At 41.0% G+C, this 17,458-nt stretch overlaps 1 protein-coding gene across 2 annotated transcripts; it reads right to left on the bottom strand.

Annotated features, from left to right (window-relative positions):
* Window positions 1-652: 652 nt before the first annotated feature.
* Window positions 653-15,520, bottom strand: btbd9 (BTB (POZ) domain containing 9). 2 transcript variants are annotated; one of them, XM_080453676.1, is made up of 11 exons: window positions 15,327-15,520; window positions 13,048-13,272; window positions 11,920-12,283; window positions 10,766-11,033; window positions 10,037-10,256; window positions 7,219-7,338; window positions 6,607-6,716; window positions 5,996-6,185; window positions 5,395-5,502; window positions 4,517-4,595; window positions 653-4,264 (listed from the first exon to the last, which is right to left on the bottom strand). In XM_080453676.1, the coding sequence occupies exons 2-11, from the start codon at window positions 13,230-13,232 to the stop codon at window positions 3,980-3,982; spliced, it is 1,929 nt and encodes a 642-aa protein (XP_080309802.1). In that variant the 5' UTR covers window positions 13,233-13,272; window positions 15,327-15,520; the 3' UTR covers window positions 653-3,979. The 2 variants fall into 2 exon arrangements, with proteins under 2 accessions (XP_080309802.1, XP_080309801.1); XM_080453675.1 differs by having other exon boundaries at window positions 15,343-15,520.
* Window positions 15,521-17,458: the final 1,938 nt, after the last annotated feature.

Here is a 17,458-nt window from a genome sequence, read left to right as displayed (position 1 = left end):
TCTTCCCTTCAAAGAAAACATAAATTACAATTGGCTTCCCTGTTTAGAACCACCCCCCATTCACACGTCGCCCTGTGGGTGGTCCTAGGTAAATGTCAATAATAATGACCAGTACCATATTAACCCTGCATGGCATCCCTATTTTGGGGGAAATATCATATGTGAAAGAAATAAAATCATTTTTCGAAAACTAATCTGATCTAAAAGCTCACACCACCATAACATAGAGCTTAAGTCGTTCAAATAGTTACGAAGCTGTGGCCTACAGCAATACCATTTCTTTACATCAATTACTCACATAAAGGAGTGGTGATGTTAAAATTCCATATGATAGAAGTATTACATTAAATGTTTTTTTCTTTAAGTATTAAATACGAGTTTTCATATACAAATTACTTCACTGTCACTGCTGAAACACTCTTGATTCTAAAACCGATGTTGTAGCCTACTGGGCAGTTTACAATGGCCTGACTCCAGTAGGCCTATATTAACCTATAAAAAAGTACAGTGACAATAGTATTAATGTAGTAAATGAAAATCTCCTTCATACAAAACAAAGTTGTTGACTAATGCATTGCAATAAGGCCATTTTACTGTAGCAAGATAATTTTTCTGGACCATGGATAAAGTAACAATACAAACAATACAAATGTGACCCAGCATCAAATTTATATTTAAACATTTGCAGTAAACAGGGAACCCCTATGAAATCACAGCAAAAATGTAGAGGCAATTTATCGAGCAGTATTACACGCTGGCATTGCCCAAAAACCTTGCTGTTTGTATCACTGCTCTAAGTACAATGTATTTAGAATAGCAGACACATCACCAATGTTTAGTGCTTACTAGACATTCTCAAAGATAACAAGAGGACAGAAGGGTAACAACAATCTCTATCAGCACTCAGTCTCGGCTGTATGTTAAATGGCAGTGAATAAAGCAGGTAAACACCAGGGGTTGTCAAATGGTTTCACACTGGTACCCAAATTCCACTTCACATCAAAGTCAGGACCCATTAAATAACACATTGTCTTTAGAAATATCTTTGTCTGCAACCGTGTCAAAATGTCTTGTGATGCACTGATTTAAGCCACCCAATGATGAACATGAATAACCAATGACAACAGTTGCTTTATCTTATTATGAATAGGCTACACAACAGGCAGGAGGCAGTCAAACAAGGGGAAAAAAAAACATAAAACCACATGTTAATGGTCAGAACTATCCAGATAAATATATTAAGTAAATCTTTTCAGGTGAAAAAAAAACATAGATGAGAGATGAGTTTTAAATATTTTTTTAAATATTTATTCAAATCTCAAATCAAGCTCTCTGATTCAAATAGGAAAGGACACATCAAACAAGGACCTGCCAACTAAATGAATTGTTTTGTAAAATGTTGAGGGGGAGATAGCTTCCAACAACTCACATAGTGCAACATCAGAACAGAGAAAATGTCAAAAGAAAATAAAAGGAAACATAGGAACTACATCCCTAATAGCTTAAAACAAAGATCTAAAACAAATGATAAGACTTTACAATGGTTTTATCCCAGTGTATTAACCTACAAATGAACCTATGAAAAGTATAGCAAGTACACAATAAGTGCTTGAATAAAAATCACCCCAATATGTAATTTAAGGGTATAAAAACACAATATAAGAGCTAAGTATACAAACAAAATAGCTTTTTACTTACATTAAACCCTTGCAAGTTCAGTATCTTTTAATTAAGTAACAATACAACAGTATTGTATGCATAAAATACGTATCCATAAAGTAACACACAGGTGAATACACTGGAATAAGGACACTGTAAATTACCACGATCATATCCCAAATACCACACAGACTCAATGGACAATTTACGTAGACTTGATAGACAGATCAAAGAGTATTTCAGTTTTTAAATTAGTGTGGTAACATACTAAAAGAGAACAGTTCCAAAATCCAGCATTCCTGCGTTGTTCTTCGGTGCAAGAGGACCAAAACTATTATTGTTGTTTCAGTATATCGCCACTGTCGGGCAGAAACCTTGCACCACCATATTTCCTATTTTTTTCATAAATTAATGAGATAATAGCGAATGTGAATATCTATTTTCACTATTTTTGAAAAAGGTTGAAAATAAAATCTGAAACGTTTTGAAAATGTTAGCTTATAAATAGCCAACCAATGAAAAGTATTAACAAGAGCTTGTGACAAAATAATAATTACTTTGGAGCCATTGGAATACAGGTTATCCCCCCGCCCCACCCCCTTTCCTGAACGGTAACGTTGTTGGACATGCAAGGTTTCCACCAGACAGCAACGATTTGAGTAAAAATAAAGTGCCAGTAACAGCTGCGTATCAGTCTAATAATCCATTGACTTTTCCTTAAGCTCAAGTGCATAAATAATTTGGTCCGTTCTCCACAACTGAAATTAAACACTTCATCATAATCAATCATACTACACTTCTATGTGCTAATTAGTTTCTCCAAATCAAAATTGTGCTAAGCTACTCAAGTGTTTAGTAATACTAAATTAAGACCATAATTAAATATTTTAAATCTAATTGTTTTGTAGTCTTGCTTGAGGCATGAATTGAAAGTATCAAAAAAGTCAAGCATACCATTTAAGGACCACAGATTGGAATTTTGGTCAGGAAAGACTGTTGAATACTGAATAATTTTAGGTGCATATAATGTAAATAACATTGAGTGTGTTTGCATAAAAATATCATGGGATACACAAGTCAAACAGCTTCAGCAAATATTTTGTTCTGTGGTCCAATCTTTGGTGGTATGCCCATATTGCTGTGTGTACCTCATCTTGTACAAGCAACATAAATTCCTCTTTTGTACTTATAGTAAGTGAAAATGTCAGTGCCGTAGCACTGGCAGCTACTGTAACAACGTCTTCACAAAAAGGATGTATGAACAAATTCTGCCCCACAAAGCTAAGGAGCATTAACTGTGTGAATAGTGACTTAGAAAAATGACCATAAAGTTCATCTCCTGTCCTGCCAGAAGTGTGGTCGGTACAGAAGACTTGGTTCGTGTCAGTTACTGGTACAATTTGTCCTGTTATGAAATCTAAACACTAATCAAAAGAATGGACATTTAAAAACTCACAAAAGTAGTTACTGCTATTTGTCTTTGTAGGGTCGAATCAACCAAACAATGTATTCCCTTCATTCGGTTTGAATTCTGGCGGGACTAGAGTGCCTACACAGTAAAATCCTGAGTGTTAATTTAACCACTTAAACCCTATATACTTAGCTGACCGGAGTCCCCCAAGGGTCTATACTAGGCCCCCTCCTCCCCCCCCCCCCCTCTACACTAAATATCTTCGCCAAAAATAGTCGATCTACAAGCTCAAAATGGGGTCGAGCATGGGTCAGATTTTGAGACTTTCTACTAGAGTTCTAACTGACTGTGGCATGGTATGTCCTGTGTAGATTGTACATTTGTATGAATAGTGCTGCTTGCTTATCGAGGGCAGGGTCCTTATGCCGTTTTCAAACTGCGATCCGGCATTTGCAGACATCCATAGGTGAGTTGGTGGCTACGTAACTATGTTACGCAATGAAGTGTTGCTCCTTACCAGTTTGTTGTTGGTGTATTTTCAATATATAATATAAGAATAAGTTGCGACGCAGTGTGAGCTTGTAGATTTGCTATTTTCGCCAAATGTTCACCCCAGAATAGGGACGCAATGTATCGAGTGTACAAATTACATTTGTAGAAGTTACAAGTGGATAAATTCACACCGAGCATTCTACCTTGTACATGATGCTATACTACAGATACAGTTGTCGATGGCCGCGCTGCAAACGAGATCCGTGGATTATTGCAATGACACAAATACCTAGCAGCATCTTCGCAGTGCTATTGGAGGGGAGTGAGGGCAAGTGGGGGCGGGGGGGGCAAGGCTGTGCAAAACGTGAATGGTCTGAGTTCTCTCCCACACCTTCAAACCGAGGAAGTGGATTTCTCTCAGTGGTTGTGTTGCAAGGGGGATGAGGAAGAGGACGAGGATGAGGAAGCCTGGGAAGGCTGGGAAGGCTGGGAAGGCTGGGAGGGCTGGGGGAGCTGCAAGGGCTGGGGGAGCTGCAAGGGCTGGGAGGAGGGATGCAGATTGTGTATGCGTGCGGGCCGCGGCGGACGAGGATGTGGGGAGGAGGAGGAAGAGCCGGCCTCTGGAGCATCCCGGCCTGGAGTCCCCTCTGTGACCTCGACGTCCAGCTGGGCCGGACACTCAAAGTGGACACAATGGAACACCTGGGACAAGGAGCAAAGACGGAGTGAGACACAATTTGGATACAATTTAGATAAACACAAAATTTCTTTTTTTAACACTTAAGCCCTATTCAAAATGTAAAAAATAGCCGATCGAAAACTGTGACAAATGTGAGCTTGTCGATCAACTATTTTTAAAGACATGCCCAAAATAGGGACAACAGGTTGAAAAGTGATTAATGGCCGGTATTTCGGTCAGGCTCTACAGCGATGACTCCCAAACAGCTGTCTAACCTCGTTTGCAGTGTTGTGAGTCCCCACAATACGGATGAAGGAGGCTGGCTGCTTGTCAAACTTGAGGGTCTGCCATGACCTGCGAGGGAGGGGCGGTAAAGAAAAACAGTTGATACAATTACACAAATTATCTTTCGCCATGTGATATTGTGTTGTTTGTTGCTTTCTCTCTCTCAAGCCAGACAACTATTCCACAAATGGAAAAATATCGTTAAAATATATTTCTAAATTTCCATTTCTGCTAAGCAATAAGCTTTGTGTTGACAATTCTGATTTATAGTAGGTCAAATTTACACAATAAAAAATGGAAAGGATATGACGGAAGCATTTGAAAATTGTGCGAGTTAACAGTCTGTCTTGAGAGACTAATCTTGATGAGTCAATTCAAAGAAATAAAATACCAACTCAACTACTTAGGTCAAATTGTGTCAAGTTAGGCCAGTTGTTCTCAAAGTTGGGTCCGGGGACCCCCAGGGGTCCTCGAGGGGGTTCCAGGGGGTCCCCAGCAAAAAGGGGAACAGTATGATTTCATGGCTAGAAGTTAGCCAATGAATGAATGTATAAGAATGACAATTCAGATCATAGATTTCACTCAGTCCATACGTTGTAGGATCCTGTACAAAAGCTAATCTAACAAAAATCTTCTCTTATGGGGGCCCCTGGCACAAAATCTTAAAATGGGGTTCTGTGGCCCAATGAGATTTTGTAAAATATTTTGAAATGTTAAAACATTTTGAGCATTAGTTCCTTGAATAACATGCCCAAAATAGTGACGATGACTGGGTTATTATGGTTAAGGTACACACAGAATTAGTGAAACAGTCATGAAACGTTAACGACACCAAGAAGTGTCAGGGTTCAGATCACGGGGGTCTTACCGACATCCCACCTTGGTGCGGTCCACCACCTTAGTCCACTGCTGCTGGTTGTTGGAGACTTCGATGTAGTAACTATAGGAGCGCTCATCACAGTCCCACAGTAGCAGCCTGCCCGGGTGGAAGAAGATATGAGAGCTATTTGACCGTCATATGTAGGACAAATCCTTTAATGGCTGAAACTTTATCTTCACATCGGTTTCACAACATCCGAAATTAGAGTGTGTTTACAATAGGGCTGGGGTGGAGTAAACACTTTCCAACGAGTTTGATATTTGATACCAAATAGATACTTGTTATACAGATATTCTTTTTACCACTAGGCCAGTGCATGCACACGATGCAGACAGACAACCACGCAGTACGACTGGAAAATGATCAAGAAATGATGAGGGAACACACAACACGATTACCGGTATATAATAATGATGATAATAATTAAACATTTCTATATACTCAAAGATGCGTTACAAAACAAAACAAATAACTTAATTAAAGCAAAAAATGACCAATAAAAAAATGTATTAAGTCATTCATTAAAGATATAAATGCTTTCTGGACTCTTAATTTTCCAGAACGGGTCATAATGACAAGCTCCTTGTACCTTAGCGAGCCTATCGTGTAGGGTTGTGCCAGTTGGATGACGATGGCCCCGGAGCCCAGCTGGTGGCAGGTGTAGCCCGAGTCCCAGTCATAGTTGCGTGTGTCTCCGTTGAGCAGTGCGTTCCTACTGCGGCTCACCCCTTCAATGACACTGGAACAGGCTGCGATGGTCGCCACGTTCTCACTGGGCACTGTGAACAAAAGGCAGGGGAAGACAATTCTCGTTATTACTATTACTACTACTTTTATGGGTTATTAATAACCACTTAAGCCCTATATATTTTGTTGTATGCTGAATAGCAAAAATAACTGATCTACAAGCTCACAACATGCTGCATCGCGACATGTTGTGAGATTGTAGATTGTCCGTTTTAGCTATTTGAAAAAATGTAAAAATTAGGCTTTCGGCTATGTGTCTCTGAGCAAGACACTTAGTTAAGAGGAAAAAAGTAAGTACAGTGACAAGAAATACCCCAAAAGAGTAGGGACTAAATACAATTATTATAATTATAAAGTGGTTAAGGCAATGTAGGATTAAATAATAAGTTGTATTGGTGAAAAACAACAATAAAGATAACAGATTACTTTGATATTCCTGAGCTTATTACGCACCTAAAAGGCCGTTTTCAAGTGTAAATGGGCGGTTGGTGAACATGCATTCAAAAGCCACAAGGTGGAAGACTTTGTTGACAGTGTTGTGCGTTCCCACGACGCGAACATACCTAAAGCAAGACACAAGAGCAGGATAAATTACACTGTGGCGGAACCTGAAATGTGCCAAGTAAACATTGTTAAGAAATTCTGATGCAGGTGATATCATAAAAGCATATATTCATTACTGAAATGTGAAGGATAATTTCACACTGTAATGTAATGGCCTGGGGCATACACTCCCTGGACAAGACAAACACAAAGGACATCGCTTTCCACACACTCAACTCCAATTATTATTATGTATTATTAAAATTACAGACTCCCAACCGGGTCAGTTCATAAAACTAAACACTTAACCCCATTAAACCTTGTGTCCCTATTTTGGGCAAATGTTTAAAAAAAATCCACATACTTTTAAAAAGTTACAATTCTTTTGCCTTTTTTTTAAATAGCAAAGATAACGGGTCTACAAGATCACAATGTATTATTTTTTGATAGCCGCACGGCCTGTCGCTGATTCTCCCTTACATCATTGTAGGGAGAGAAATGAGAAGTTGAGTTGAGGTTTACCTGCTCACACGAGGTGTGAAGTATAGGTTCTGCCAGGAGCGACACAGGAACTTGGCATGGTCAACCACTCTCACCCAGTCCAGCTCATCCATGGACACTTCAATGTAGTACGAGTAGGACCTGGACATATTTACACAGACTCCGTCAGGGACACACTCACTTTTCTTTGTTTAACCCATTTAGACCTGTTACACCTATTCGTTGTTATACCTTTCAAGCCAGGAACGCCTCTGTGTCATTTTAGTTGTTGCTATATTTTTTTCCGTAAATTAATGCCCTACAGTGTCACACAAAAGCATCAAAAGTAGCAGATCTACAAGCTCGAAGCACGACACGAAGCGGCGCGTTTTGAGCTTGTTGATCTGCTACTTTTGTGGTTTTTGAATTTGGATCCTGAAAAGTAACCGTTTTGGACATATGAGGTTTCCACCCGGCAGGGATGACTCGTAGAATCGGCCTCAGGGTCTTAATGGGTTAAACATGAAAGGTTCTAGTTCTAAATTTAAATATTAAATATAAACAACAGGTTCCGACATTTTTTACCTGGGGCAAGTAAAAAATAAATAAAAAAAACCTGCAGGCAAGTGAAACCTGTCTAGACCTGCCCGGTTGGGCAAGTACCAATTGAGCGCATTCTTGATTTCTGCAGGCGGCCTCTTGACTGCCTTTTCTGAATCTCTCTGCCTGAGCGCTGAGCAGGGTTCTAGACTGCGCATCAAAAGTGCGAGTTAAAACTTTACTTGATCACATTTGAGCGAGTGGATGGTGATCTGATGATCACCATGTCATATCTCGCGAAACGAGTCATGTCGTTTAAATCAAATCACTGGTAGCACACAAGACAAACATATTGATTGTCAAATTATAATTTTTTAACTCAGTTGTGAATTGCCTCACATGCGCATTGGCTACATTTTGGTCAGGTTGTGTACGAGGATACAGTGCAAGCACACACACAAACACACACTCCCATGGTATGGAGTTGCATGCCAAGTTGATGTTTGCTTGTAGATCTGCATGGTCACAGAGTCTAGGGGCATTAAGGCAGGTACAGACTGCAGGACCTTTAAGTGGTCGGAGGGTCATCTGATCGTTAAGCATTACACACTGCAGGAGTTTATTTCTTGAAATCGGCTGTCATATATCATTGTGGTTTTCACACTATAGATTGATCCCCGACCAGGGATTACACACTGTAGGATAGTTCACTAGGATGCTATCTCCAGAGTCAGACCCAATACATACATTTGTGTTTATTCCAATTCATTTTAATCGACGTATCCCGTGATATGCCCCTCGATCTCCCTCTCTCTCCCTCTCTCACTCTCTCGCACGTCAAGTGCGCAGAAGCAGTCAGTGACAGAGTTGCCATGTCCGCTTATTATAAGCGAATTTCGGATTGTTTTTCTGTAAAGTTGCTTGAAAGTGTAGTTGCTTTTTTGGCCTTTTTTCCTAATGTTGTTTGAACCAGTTGTTCTCAAAAATGTTCATGGCAAGGACCCCCAAATTAATATTTGTCCGCAGTGGCGCAGACCTCCCCCTTCTGAAAATATGTTGTGCCATAGACCCCCATACAAGATCTGCGTGGATTTGGAAAATATTGAATCCCCCCCCCCAAGATTTCTTCTTTAAAAATAGCCTATCTACAACGTGAGCTTGTAGATCGTCTATTTTCAAGTATCCAATGTATTTGTATATAGGCTTCATGCATAGTCGCTTGTTGGGCTTGTTTTCACAAACCTGGTTGCTTATTTCTCTCGCAAAATCTGGCAACACTCACAGACAAACACATACACACACACACACACACACACACACACATACACACACATACATACATACAGATCGCTCGCTCTCTGTGTCTCTCTCTCTCTCTCTCTCTCTCTCTCTCTCTCTCTCTCTCTCTCTCTCTCTCTCTATCTCTGTGCAATAGTCTCAAATAAACAGCCCCCTTCGAGCACGCTCACTCACTCTCATTCTGTTTTATAATAATGTTTAACTTAATACAGGACTGGACAGTAACTATGCGGGAGATCTGTTTGTTGTGGACCTTCCATAGCCACGGTGGCTGTAATGTGCTCTCATTGGCTGTGGCGCTGATCTCCTCGCAGACCCCTTTCATACTGTATGATACTGTGAGATGTCTAGTCGGCGACATAGCTGAATATCTAACATGGTAGTTATCTGAAAACGGTCGGAAAGCCGTCGCAGAGCGGATAATCGCGGCCATATCGTCTCGCGGAGCCTTTTACACACAGCGAGCATTAGCTCGCCGATCAAAGGCCGATCTGTGTCAGATCGGGAGGTTTTGTCGGCGAGCGCCAAAAAAGGTCGGCGACAGCAATATCGGACCAAATCTCCTGCAGTGTGTACCTGCCCTTACTTGACCAGTGCTAATAGTGGAAAGGTTATTCTGGAGCCCTCTAAGCATGTCTGATCATGTCTGAAGCATAACTGACCACTGTTCGATTTGATAGGTTCAGTTTCTTCTGCCATATTGCTTCAATGCTTCAAATAAATTAAAAGTTGGAACTTGGAACCAATTCACATTTACAACTAAATATAGTGATTGATGTAATATAGATACATCGTTTTTCTTCCTCTCTGTTTTTAAGAAACTGATGTTCTGCAGTGTTTCACACAAACAACAGGCAATGGTTTTTAGATATAATTTGAGAGAAATCTACGTGCCGGGAAAAGTTAAAGTTTGATGGGGAAACTAGATTGGAGGAGTATTTGCTCTGCAGGGCAAGTAGAAAAAAAAACTTGACATCAGAAACTGAACAGCGATAGAGTAGTAGAATAAACAGCTTCTCACCGGCTATCTCTGTCCCATAGCAGGAGTCTGACGTGGTTGATGATGGAGGGCTGGCCCAGTTTGATCTGGATGCCAGCCCGCCCGTCCTCCTCTATGGGGTGTCTGGAGAATCCATGGTCCAGATCATAGTTCTGGGTGTCTCCATCCAACAGAGCTGACTTAAGCTCCCCCTTCACCACCTGGGCTCCATACTTCATGGTGGCTATGTTCTCCTCTGGGACTGAAATGGACACAAGAATACATATGTAAATGCCATCATGTAGAATAAATGTAAATAGCTGTAAACAGCTATAAAATAGATAGATATTACATTTAGAAGGTAAAGAGTCCGAAATATATATTTCATCGTCAGAAGAAACCGTTTTATGGTCATGGTAGCTTCCTCTTCCAGAATGACCAGATATCTATGTACCGAGCACACAATGATCAATGGATGGTTTGAGGCTTCAGCATGACACTAAACACTTGAACAACTCTCAAATTGCTCCTCAGAGCTTCACTAAAGTAAACCAACATGAAGTACTAAATACTCAGGCCACTGGCTGAGATAAGTCGTAACATCCACTAATACTACTATGATCTACTATAATCTGTCTGTCCATGCATCCATCCTTGAATCTGAGAGTGTGCGTGTGTGGTTTCCTGAACTCGCCCAAATATGGAGATAACTGACATCATCGATTGGCCTCCAAACACTCTGATAACGGGTACTGCCCGTGAATGACTCACTTAGCATGCCACGGTAGTTGAGGTCCATGTCGCGGCTCTCAGAGCGGGTCTTGATGGCGTCCAGCAGGTCGTCGGGGCTCAGTAGGCTTGAGGGTCGAACGACGTTGAGCATCTCCGTCAGGCTCATCAAAGGCAAACGCACCGCCGACATTACTTCCTGCGTGTCGGTCCCCTCCCCGTGCTGCCTGCACCAGCGGCACAGTGCCTGAAAGATCTCCCTTTCGCTGGATGCAAAAGAGTCCCTCCTCACCATTGTCAGTAGGGCAATCTGTAGACACACAAAGATGACAGAGCAAGCTAAATAATATCACTTAATAAAGACATTTTAATTCAAGCCTTTAAAGTATGTTCTAGAATCAAAATACCATTGATGTCACAGACAATTCAAAGTGGTGTCTAGCCTGCAGTTTGATGTGTTGGGGTTAGAAGAATGCATGGAAACTTTCTTCAGTAGAAAATTAATCATTTTTGTCAAGTGAAAGAGTTGTGCAACATATAAGTTAAAGGGGAATTTTGGACCATGGTTTTCTTAGATGTTATGATATCCTAGGATGAATGGTACAGTAGAAAAAGAGACTTCCGGTGGAATTCAAGACAATCACATTGCATAAAGTTCTGTCACTATGAACGTCAGATCTAAAAAAAAAAAATCAAAATATGCGATATAGCACAAGGCCTATTGTCGTGCGTTTTTAGCTGTGGCGGACCCGGGATGGAGTTATGAAATTTTTCTACTGTACCATTCATCCTAAGATATTATAACATCATAGAAAAGGTAAGAAAACCGTGGTCCAAAATTCCCCTTTAAGTCTTAATGTGACAACAGCACAAGTTTGCAATTCCATGGCACCTTGAGTCTGATGCACTTCCGCTAGACACTGCTTAATTGTGACATCACTAACGAAGCCATGGTATCTTTACAGATACTAGTCTGCTACAGCAGTTGAGACAGAACAATGTAAAGAAAATACATTGTAAAGTGGTGCAGATGAGGTCAGCAATGGGGTCTTGTAAAATATTTAACAAAATAAAAAATAATGTATTGGGAAAATAACAAAGCACAACAACAAAATCAAGATGACCGCTAAATCAGGACACTAACAAAAAGTGTGCCATTCCGCAAAAATGAACCCACTTTACATCCCATCTCTCACCTTGGACAGTGTGAGGAAACCGTCTGAATTCAGCACCTCTGGGGCGTGTCTGTCCATGTAGGCACAGCAGGCAGTGCTAAGCGCACTCAGAGAGTAGAGGCTGGCCACATCGAACACCAAGCACACGTTGTTGGTGTGTAAGACGGTGCGCAGGAACTCCGAGGTGGAGTCCTCAAGTGGCTGCAGGCCATAGCGGTGCGCTAGGCCCAGGAAGTCCAAGAGAACCTCCTCGCGGGCCGAGCTGAGGCTGGCACGGCCGGTGTAAAGGTAGTGGAGGAGCATGGAGAAGGCCTCCGTACGCGTCTCCTCCAGACACACCTCTGCCTGGGGCTGAGATTCTTTCATACCGCCATACAGAAGTGCCCTAGGGAAGTAATAAGAAGCAGAACAATCTTGGTTTACATTACAATTATCTCTACACTGAAGAAATCACAAAAAAAGGAAGCTCCTCCTGCAGAAGATTTCTGTCTGAGATTGCCGTCTGAGGAAGAACTCAGTTTGAAACACATTTTCTGTCTGTTACATGTACAGTATGGTGACCCACATTTACCGTGTGTGGCCTTTTAAGCGTGCTTTTTGAACATTGCACTGCTTAATAGCACTATTAAAGATTTTTGTGCATTCAAAAAGGTTCCTTTATTGTGATATTTTTTTCATTGTTTTGTGCTAGTTTGAAAGCCCTCTCTGTTGTTTTTAGTTTTAAGTCAATAAGATTGCTCAGATGTGTTGCTTGCTCTGTTCTGCCTGTGCAAACAGTACTTAAGCACACGTCTGGTTTTCAGCTTTCAAATGTAAAGACTTTTTTCATTTGTTTACAGGGACTTCACCTTTACATACAGTTATAAGGCCTCTCCAGTCTCCATGACTTTACTAGAAGATTCACATAATTGTAAGAATACCTGCATTTTACTCAATTTGCAGAAATGTATTTAGATACACTCCCAAAAGGCTCTGTGCAACTGTCATTACACAAACATACACGCATGCTCAACAGTTTACACACTGTTGATCACACAATTGGACCCTTTATGGACATGCAACTCTGAGATTGTATAAATGGAGTATTTGCATACTCTCACATTTAAATGAACACTGAGGATTTTATTGTGTATGTGTAGTAGGCTATACCTGAAGTAATGACAGCGAGCAGCCAGGATGACCCGATGTGCCGGGAAGCGCTTCCCCTCCACAATGAAGGTGACATCGCTGTACTCCTCACCGGGGACCAGGGCACCCAGCTGCTCCGACAGCAGGTGGATGTGGTCGATCTCAGACACGGAGGCCAGGGGACGCAAGGGATGACTGTTACTCATGATCACAGGTCACAAGACGGCGACGCCACCACAGTCACATCTGACATGGGACAAAAAGTCAAACATTAAAACTTTAAAAAGGTTGAATGTGTCAAGATAGATATTTATTATTTATCATTATTAATTCCAAGGGAAAATTATTCATCATTGCAGCACTGCAGTAAGGCTGAAACAAAAGGTGAGGGAAGAGAACAAGAACAGAGAAGTAGAAACACTAGTAACAAAAAGGGTACCAAAATAATATACGACGTAAATGCAGATGACTTAACATTCAACCTGCAGTTCTGCACTGGCTGGTAAGGTGTGTGCATAGTGTATGGGGCCATGGGCCACCGATGGGGGTGGAAATGGAGGCGAAGGTTTTGTGCATTTAGAAGGTATCTACAGTACAGTATGTACAGAGAATATTTAATATTTAATATACAGTACAATCTATTACCAGCAACACACATGCAATATAGTAGGAATGTACACTATGTGCGGATAATTAATGTGAATCAACAATACACAGTATTAGAACCAGACCAATATATCTGCCAAAAATGTTCATACATTTGAAAGAAGTTTTATAGCGGACATAGCTGACCTACAAGTATTGTAGTGAGCTTATATGTAGTGGTCTTATTAAGTATATGGCCTGTTTTGGCCATAGTACATCTAAACATAAATGTATAGATTAAATCACTAACTTCAATTATTTGTATGACAATTAATCGTCAACTAAAATATCATTCGTAAACCCTAGCTACCACCAACTGGTAGAACATCTGCAGCATCCTGTTGCACACATTGAAGCTGAGCTTCCTCGGGCTGAACAGCTTGCTCTGCCCCTTTTTGTAGAGGGCCTCAAAGTTGACAGTCAAGTTCAGCTTGTTGTTCACGTGAACAGACACCTAGACCTGAATAGCTGTCTGATATTCCATACATAGCATCATGTATTCCATACACAGCCATAGTGTACACAATGCATTGGTGTGGAGCGATTCATCATCCTGGTGCCATTCTAATCTGTAGTGCACCATGTGTAATCACCCAATAATAAATTGCTGCAACTGCAGGAGTCAGTGCTGGTCATCTAGTATCAGTGGTGCAAAGTAACTAAGCATATATATTTTTTATACATTATGAACTTGACCAATGGGACATTCTGCACAATGAGTATTTTTTACTTTTGGTACTTTAAGTATATTTTGATGCCAATGATGTACTTTTATTTAAGTACATTTTGAATATGGGACTTCTACTTGTAACAGAGTAAACTACATTGCAGTATTGATACTTTTACTTAAGTAAAAGAAAATAGTACTTTCCCACCCCTGCACCCAATAATAAATTGCTGCGACTTGGGGATCAGTTCTGGTCATCTAATATCATATACATTTGAAAGATCTGGCACAACACCCGTCCACAAGTTTCACACAGACCACATTCACTGGATGTGATGTGATGACAATCACAGCAGCACTCAACACTTGTAAACTTCCTTTTCAATGAGCACATACTGTACACACATGATGGGACACAAATTCAGTTTGGTTCTATTTGTATACTGTCAGAGTTAAGGGGTGTCCTTGAAATTTAAAAGTTTGAGAAACACTGGTATAGAATAAATGTAATGTTATGTATGGAATATCAGCTATTCTAGGGCTAGTGAACAGAACACCCAGATCATTGAGATCCTTAAGGGGGTTCGTCCAGGTAGTTCCCCTAGCAATGAGGAATAGTTTAACTGCACTATTAGTTCACATAAACAACACGGTTCAGTGAGACAATAAGGCCATGTGTGTTGTTGTTAGCTATGACAAGAGATTACTGAAGCAAGCTAAGCGTTAAATACCACCTGCTGGTCACACAGTCTGGCCGGGGCTAATGTTAGCCACAAGGCTAACTGTTAGCTTAGGTTAACATGCAGAAGAAGCACGACAGTAGAGTTAAATCAGATAGACGACATAAAACAGAGTCGTATCTTTCACGCAGAGCTCATTAAACCCATTAAAACCCGCACAAAACACGAACATAATGATGGAAGAGAATGAAAAAGAAAGCAAGAGTCTTTAAACCAGGATATGAAGGGATGTTTACAACCAGACACACCGTCACAAACACTAACCCGACAACACCGGCGTCCTTCCGTTCTTCCCCCTGGTATTCTGCACCGAACGGCCGTTCGTTTGACGTTATCCCGTGTGTAATGTTATGTTTAGGCCCAAAACTCACAGAAAAAGTGGTAAAATCCAGTCGTAGTTTTAAGGTTAAAGCAGCAGCAAGCCAGATAATTCCAGCGTCACACCAGCGGATACGGAAGTAGCGGTGTTGCCAGATGTTGTGAAAGAAATAAGCAACCAGGTCTACGAAAACAAGCCCAAAAGAAGAGAGCCCTTAACTCTTTAAACATTGGTTACCAGAAAAACAAGCCCAAAGTCGCTTATAATAAGCGGACATGGCAACACCGAAAGTAGGTGGCTAGCTTTAATACCAGAGGACAAAATAAAAGTCTCATAATACTTTTATTTTGACAGTACAAAAAAAGGAACCAAACCAAATTCAAATTGCGTACCTGACGTCACCTTTGTATTAAAAAAAAAAGAAAACTGAGCAAAATTGCGAACAGCGCGAACAGCACAAAATATCAACATTACAGGAAAAAAAATGCTGTTACAATACTGGAAAAAAATTAAAGAAAGAAATGAAAAAATAAAATAAGTTCAAGGTTATAGACTTTAGGCAATAGTAGTAATAATAATGTTTCTACGATGTTTTTATGACAATAATAAGGCTTTAAAAACAACAATATTTGGACGTTGGTTAGCAGCCAATCAACACTCGATGCGAGCAGTGCAAGGTGAGTGACGTCATCAGGTGGGTCCCGATTGGCTCTCTCTGCGCCCTGCGACTTTTGACAGTTCCTCTCAGCCAATCACAACGCGAGCTCTGCTTGGTCTCGCGTGCTGCAGCGGGAAGAACTGACATTTAAACAGCGGCATTCTGGTCAGTGCTTGGTTACAGAGTTCAAGAGATGCAGTTAGAGATGACGGAGTTTTGCAGCCTTGACCGTTACTGTTATTGCCAGTCACTGTTTGAACCCGAACCAACTGAAATTACTCAGGATCAGATGGAACTCTTCGTTGTTCAACAACATCACGAAATCGAGCTTGGAGAGGAGATGGTGGAGGAAAGTACTGTCTACGAACCGACGCTCTGCAGCGACGCTGACCGTTACCGGTCGCTTTTTGAGCTTTTTGAAGGAACCGAGATGCTACACGTTCCCATGGACATCCTGGAGGATGATGAGGAGATAATGATGAAGGAAACCACTGTCAACATGGACCTTCATCTTCTTGATGAAGTCGAGGAGGAGGAGGAAGCCGTTATGATGAGCACCGTTCTGCGTTTTCCACTGTAAGTAGATTCATTGTGTTTTCTGTTATGCTAATGTGCTAATGTGTTTAAAAACAATCACTTTTGGTGCGTTGTCTTCGTTGGATGTACGGAAATGTATGAATGTGTTTGTGTAACGTCGATCTCGGAAGTGGGAACCCTGAACCCATCGGCACAAAAATACGTTAACACACAGCTCATTCAGCTGTAGATTTAAATGTAGATTCGTGTAGATATAGTCAGATTATCCATGTAACAACAACACACAGTATGTTGAGGGGGTGTTTGTTTGCGCTCAAATTCGAATATTTCAAATAGCTGAAACTGAGCAACGGTTGATGCGCGTCGCTTTTAAGACAGCCTACTTGGTAAGGTATATGGGTCTGTAACTCTGAGAGTGTACAAATGGAACACTCTCAGAGTTAAATAAACATTGATTTTACAATATAAATTGGGGTCCCAAAGATAGAAATGCCATTAAATGGGGTCCTTCCTAATGCATGTCAAACTGGGGTCCTTCCTAATGCATGTCAAACTGAGGGTCCTTGAAATTAAAATCGTTGAGAATCACAGCTAGAAACGTTAAAATCTCTTCTTATGGGGGTCCCTGGCATATCTTTTCAAATCGGGGGTCCGTGTGGGCAGGTGGGCTAATTTTGGGGGTCCTTGACATGAAAAAGTTTGAGAAGCACTGGAGTAGAGACCCAAACAAGAGAGAGAATGTGAGTATACTATAATGAGGCTGGACGCTGGAGCATAAAGCACTCTCAATGCTTTGGGTGCAAAATGGAGGAATAGCTAAAACCACTGGTTCTCAAACTGTCCCCCATGACTCTGATCAATGTACA

This window comes from Gymnoscopelus braueri, assembly GCF_963280865.1.
Source record: "Gymnoscopelus braueri genome assembly, chromosome: 16".
Classification (NCBI taxonomy): domain Eukaryota; kingdom Metazoa; phylum Chordata; class Actinopteri; order Myctophiformes; family Myctophidae; genus Gymnoscopelus; species Gymnoscopelus braueri.
This window is presented reverse-complemented; position numbering and strand designations above follow the sequence as displayed.

Bases quoted from the DNA above. Each gene is read 5' to 3' on its own strand.
- btbd9 (XM_080453676.1), bottom strand. From the start codon at position 13,232: ATGAGTAACAGTCATCCCTTGCGTCCCCTGGCCTCCGTGTCTGAGATC. The intron at 11,034-11,919 runs GTGAGAGATGGG...GTGTGTCTACAG, and splicing joins GTTTCCTCACACTGTCCAAG to ATTGCCCTACTGACAATGGT. The intron at 4,596-5,394 runs GTAAGACCCCCG...CCTCCCTCGCAG, and splicing joins CGCACCAAGGTGGGATGTCG to GTCATGGCAGACCCTCAAGT.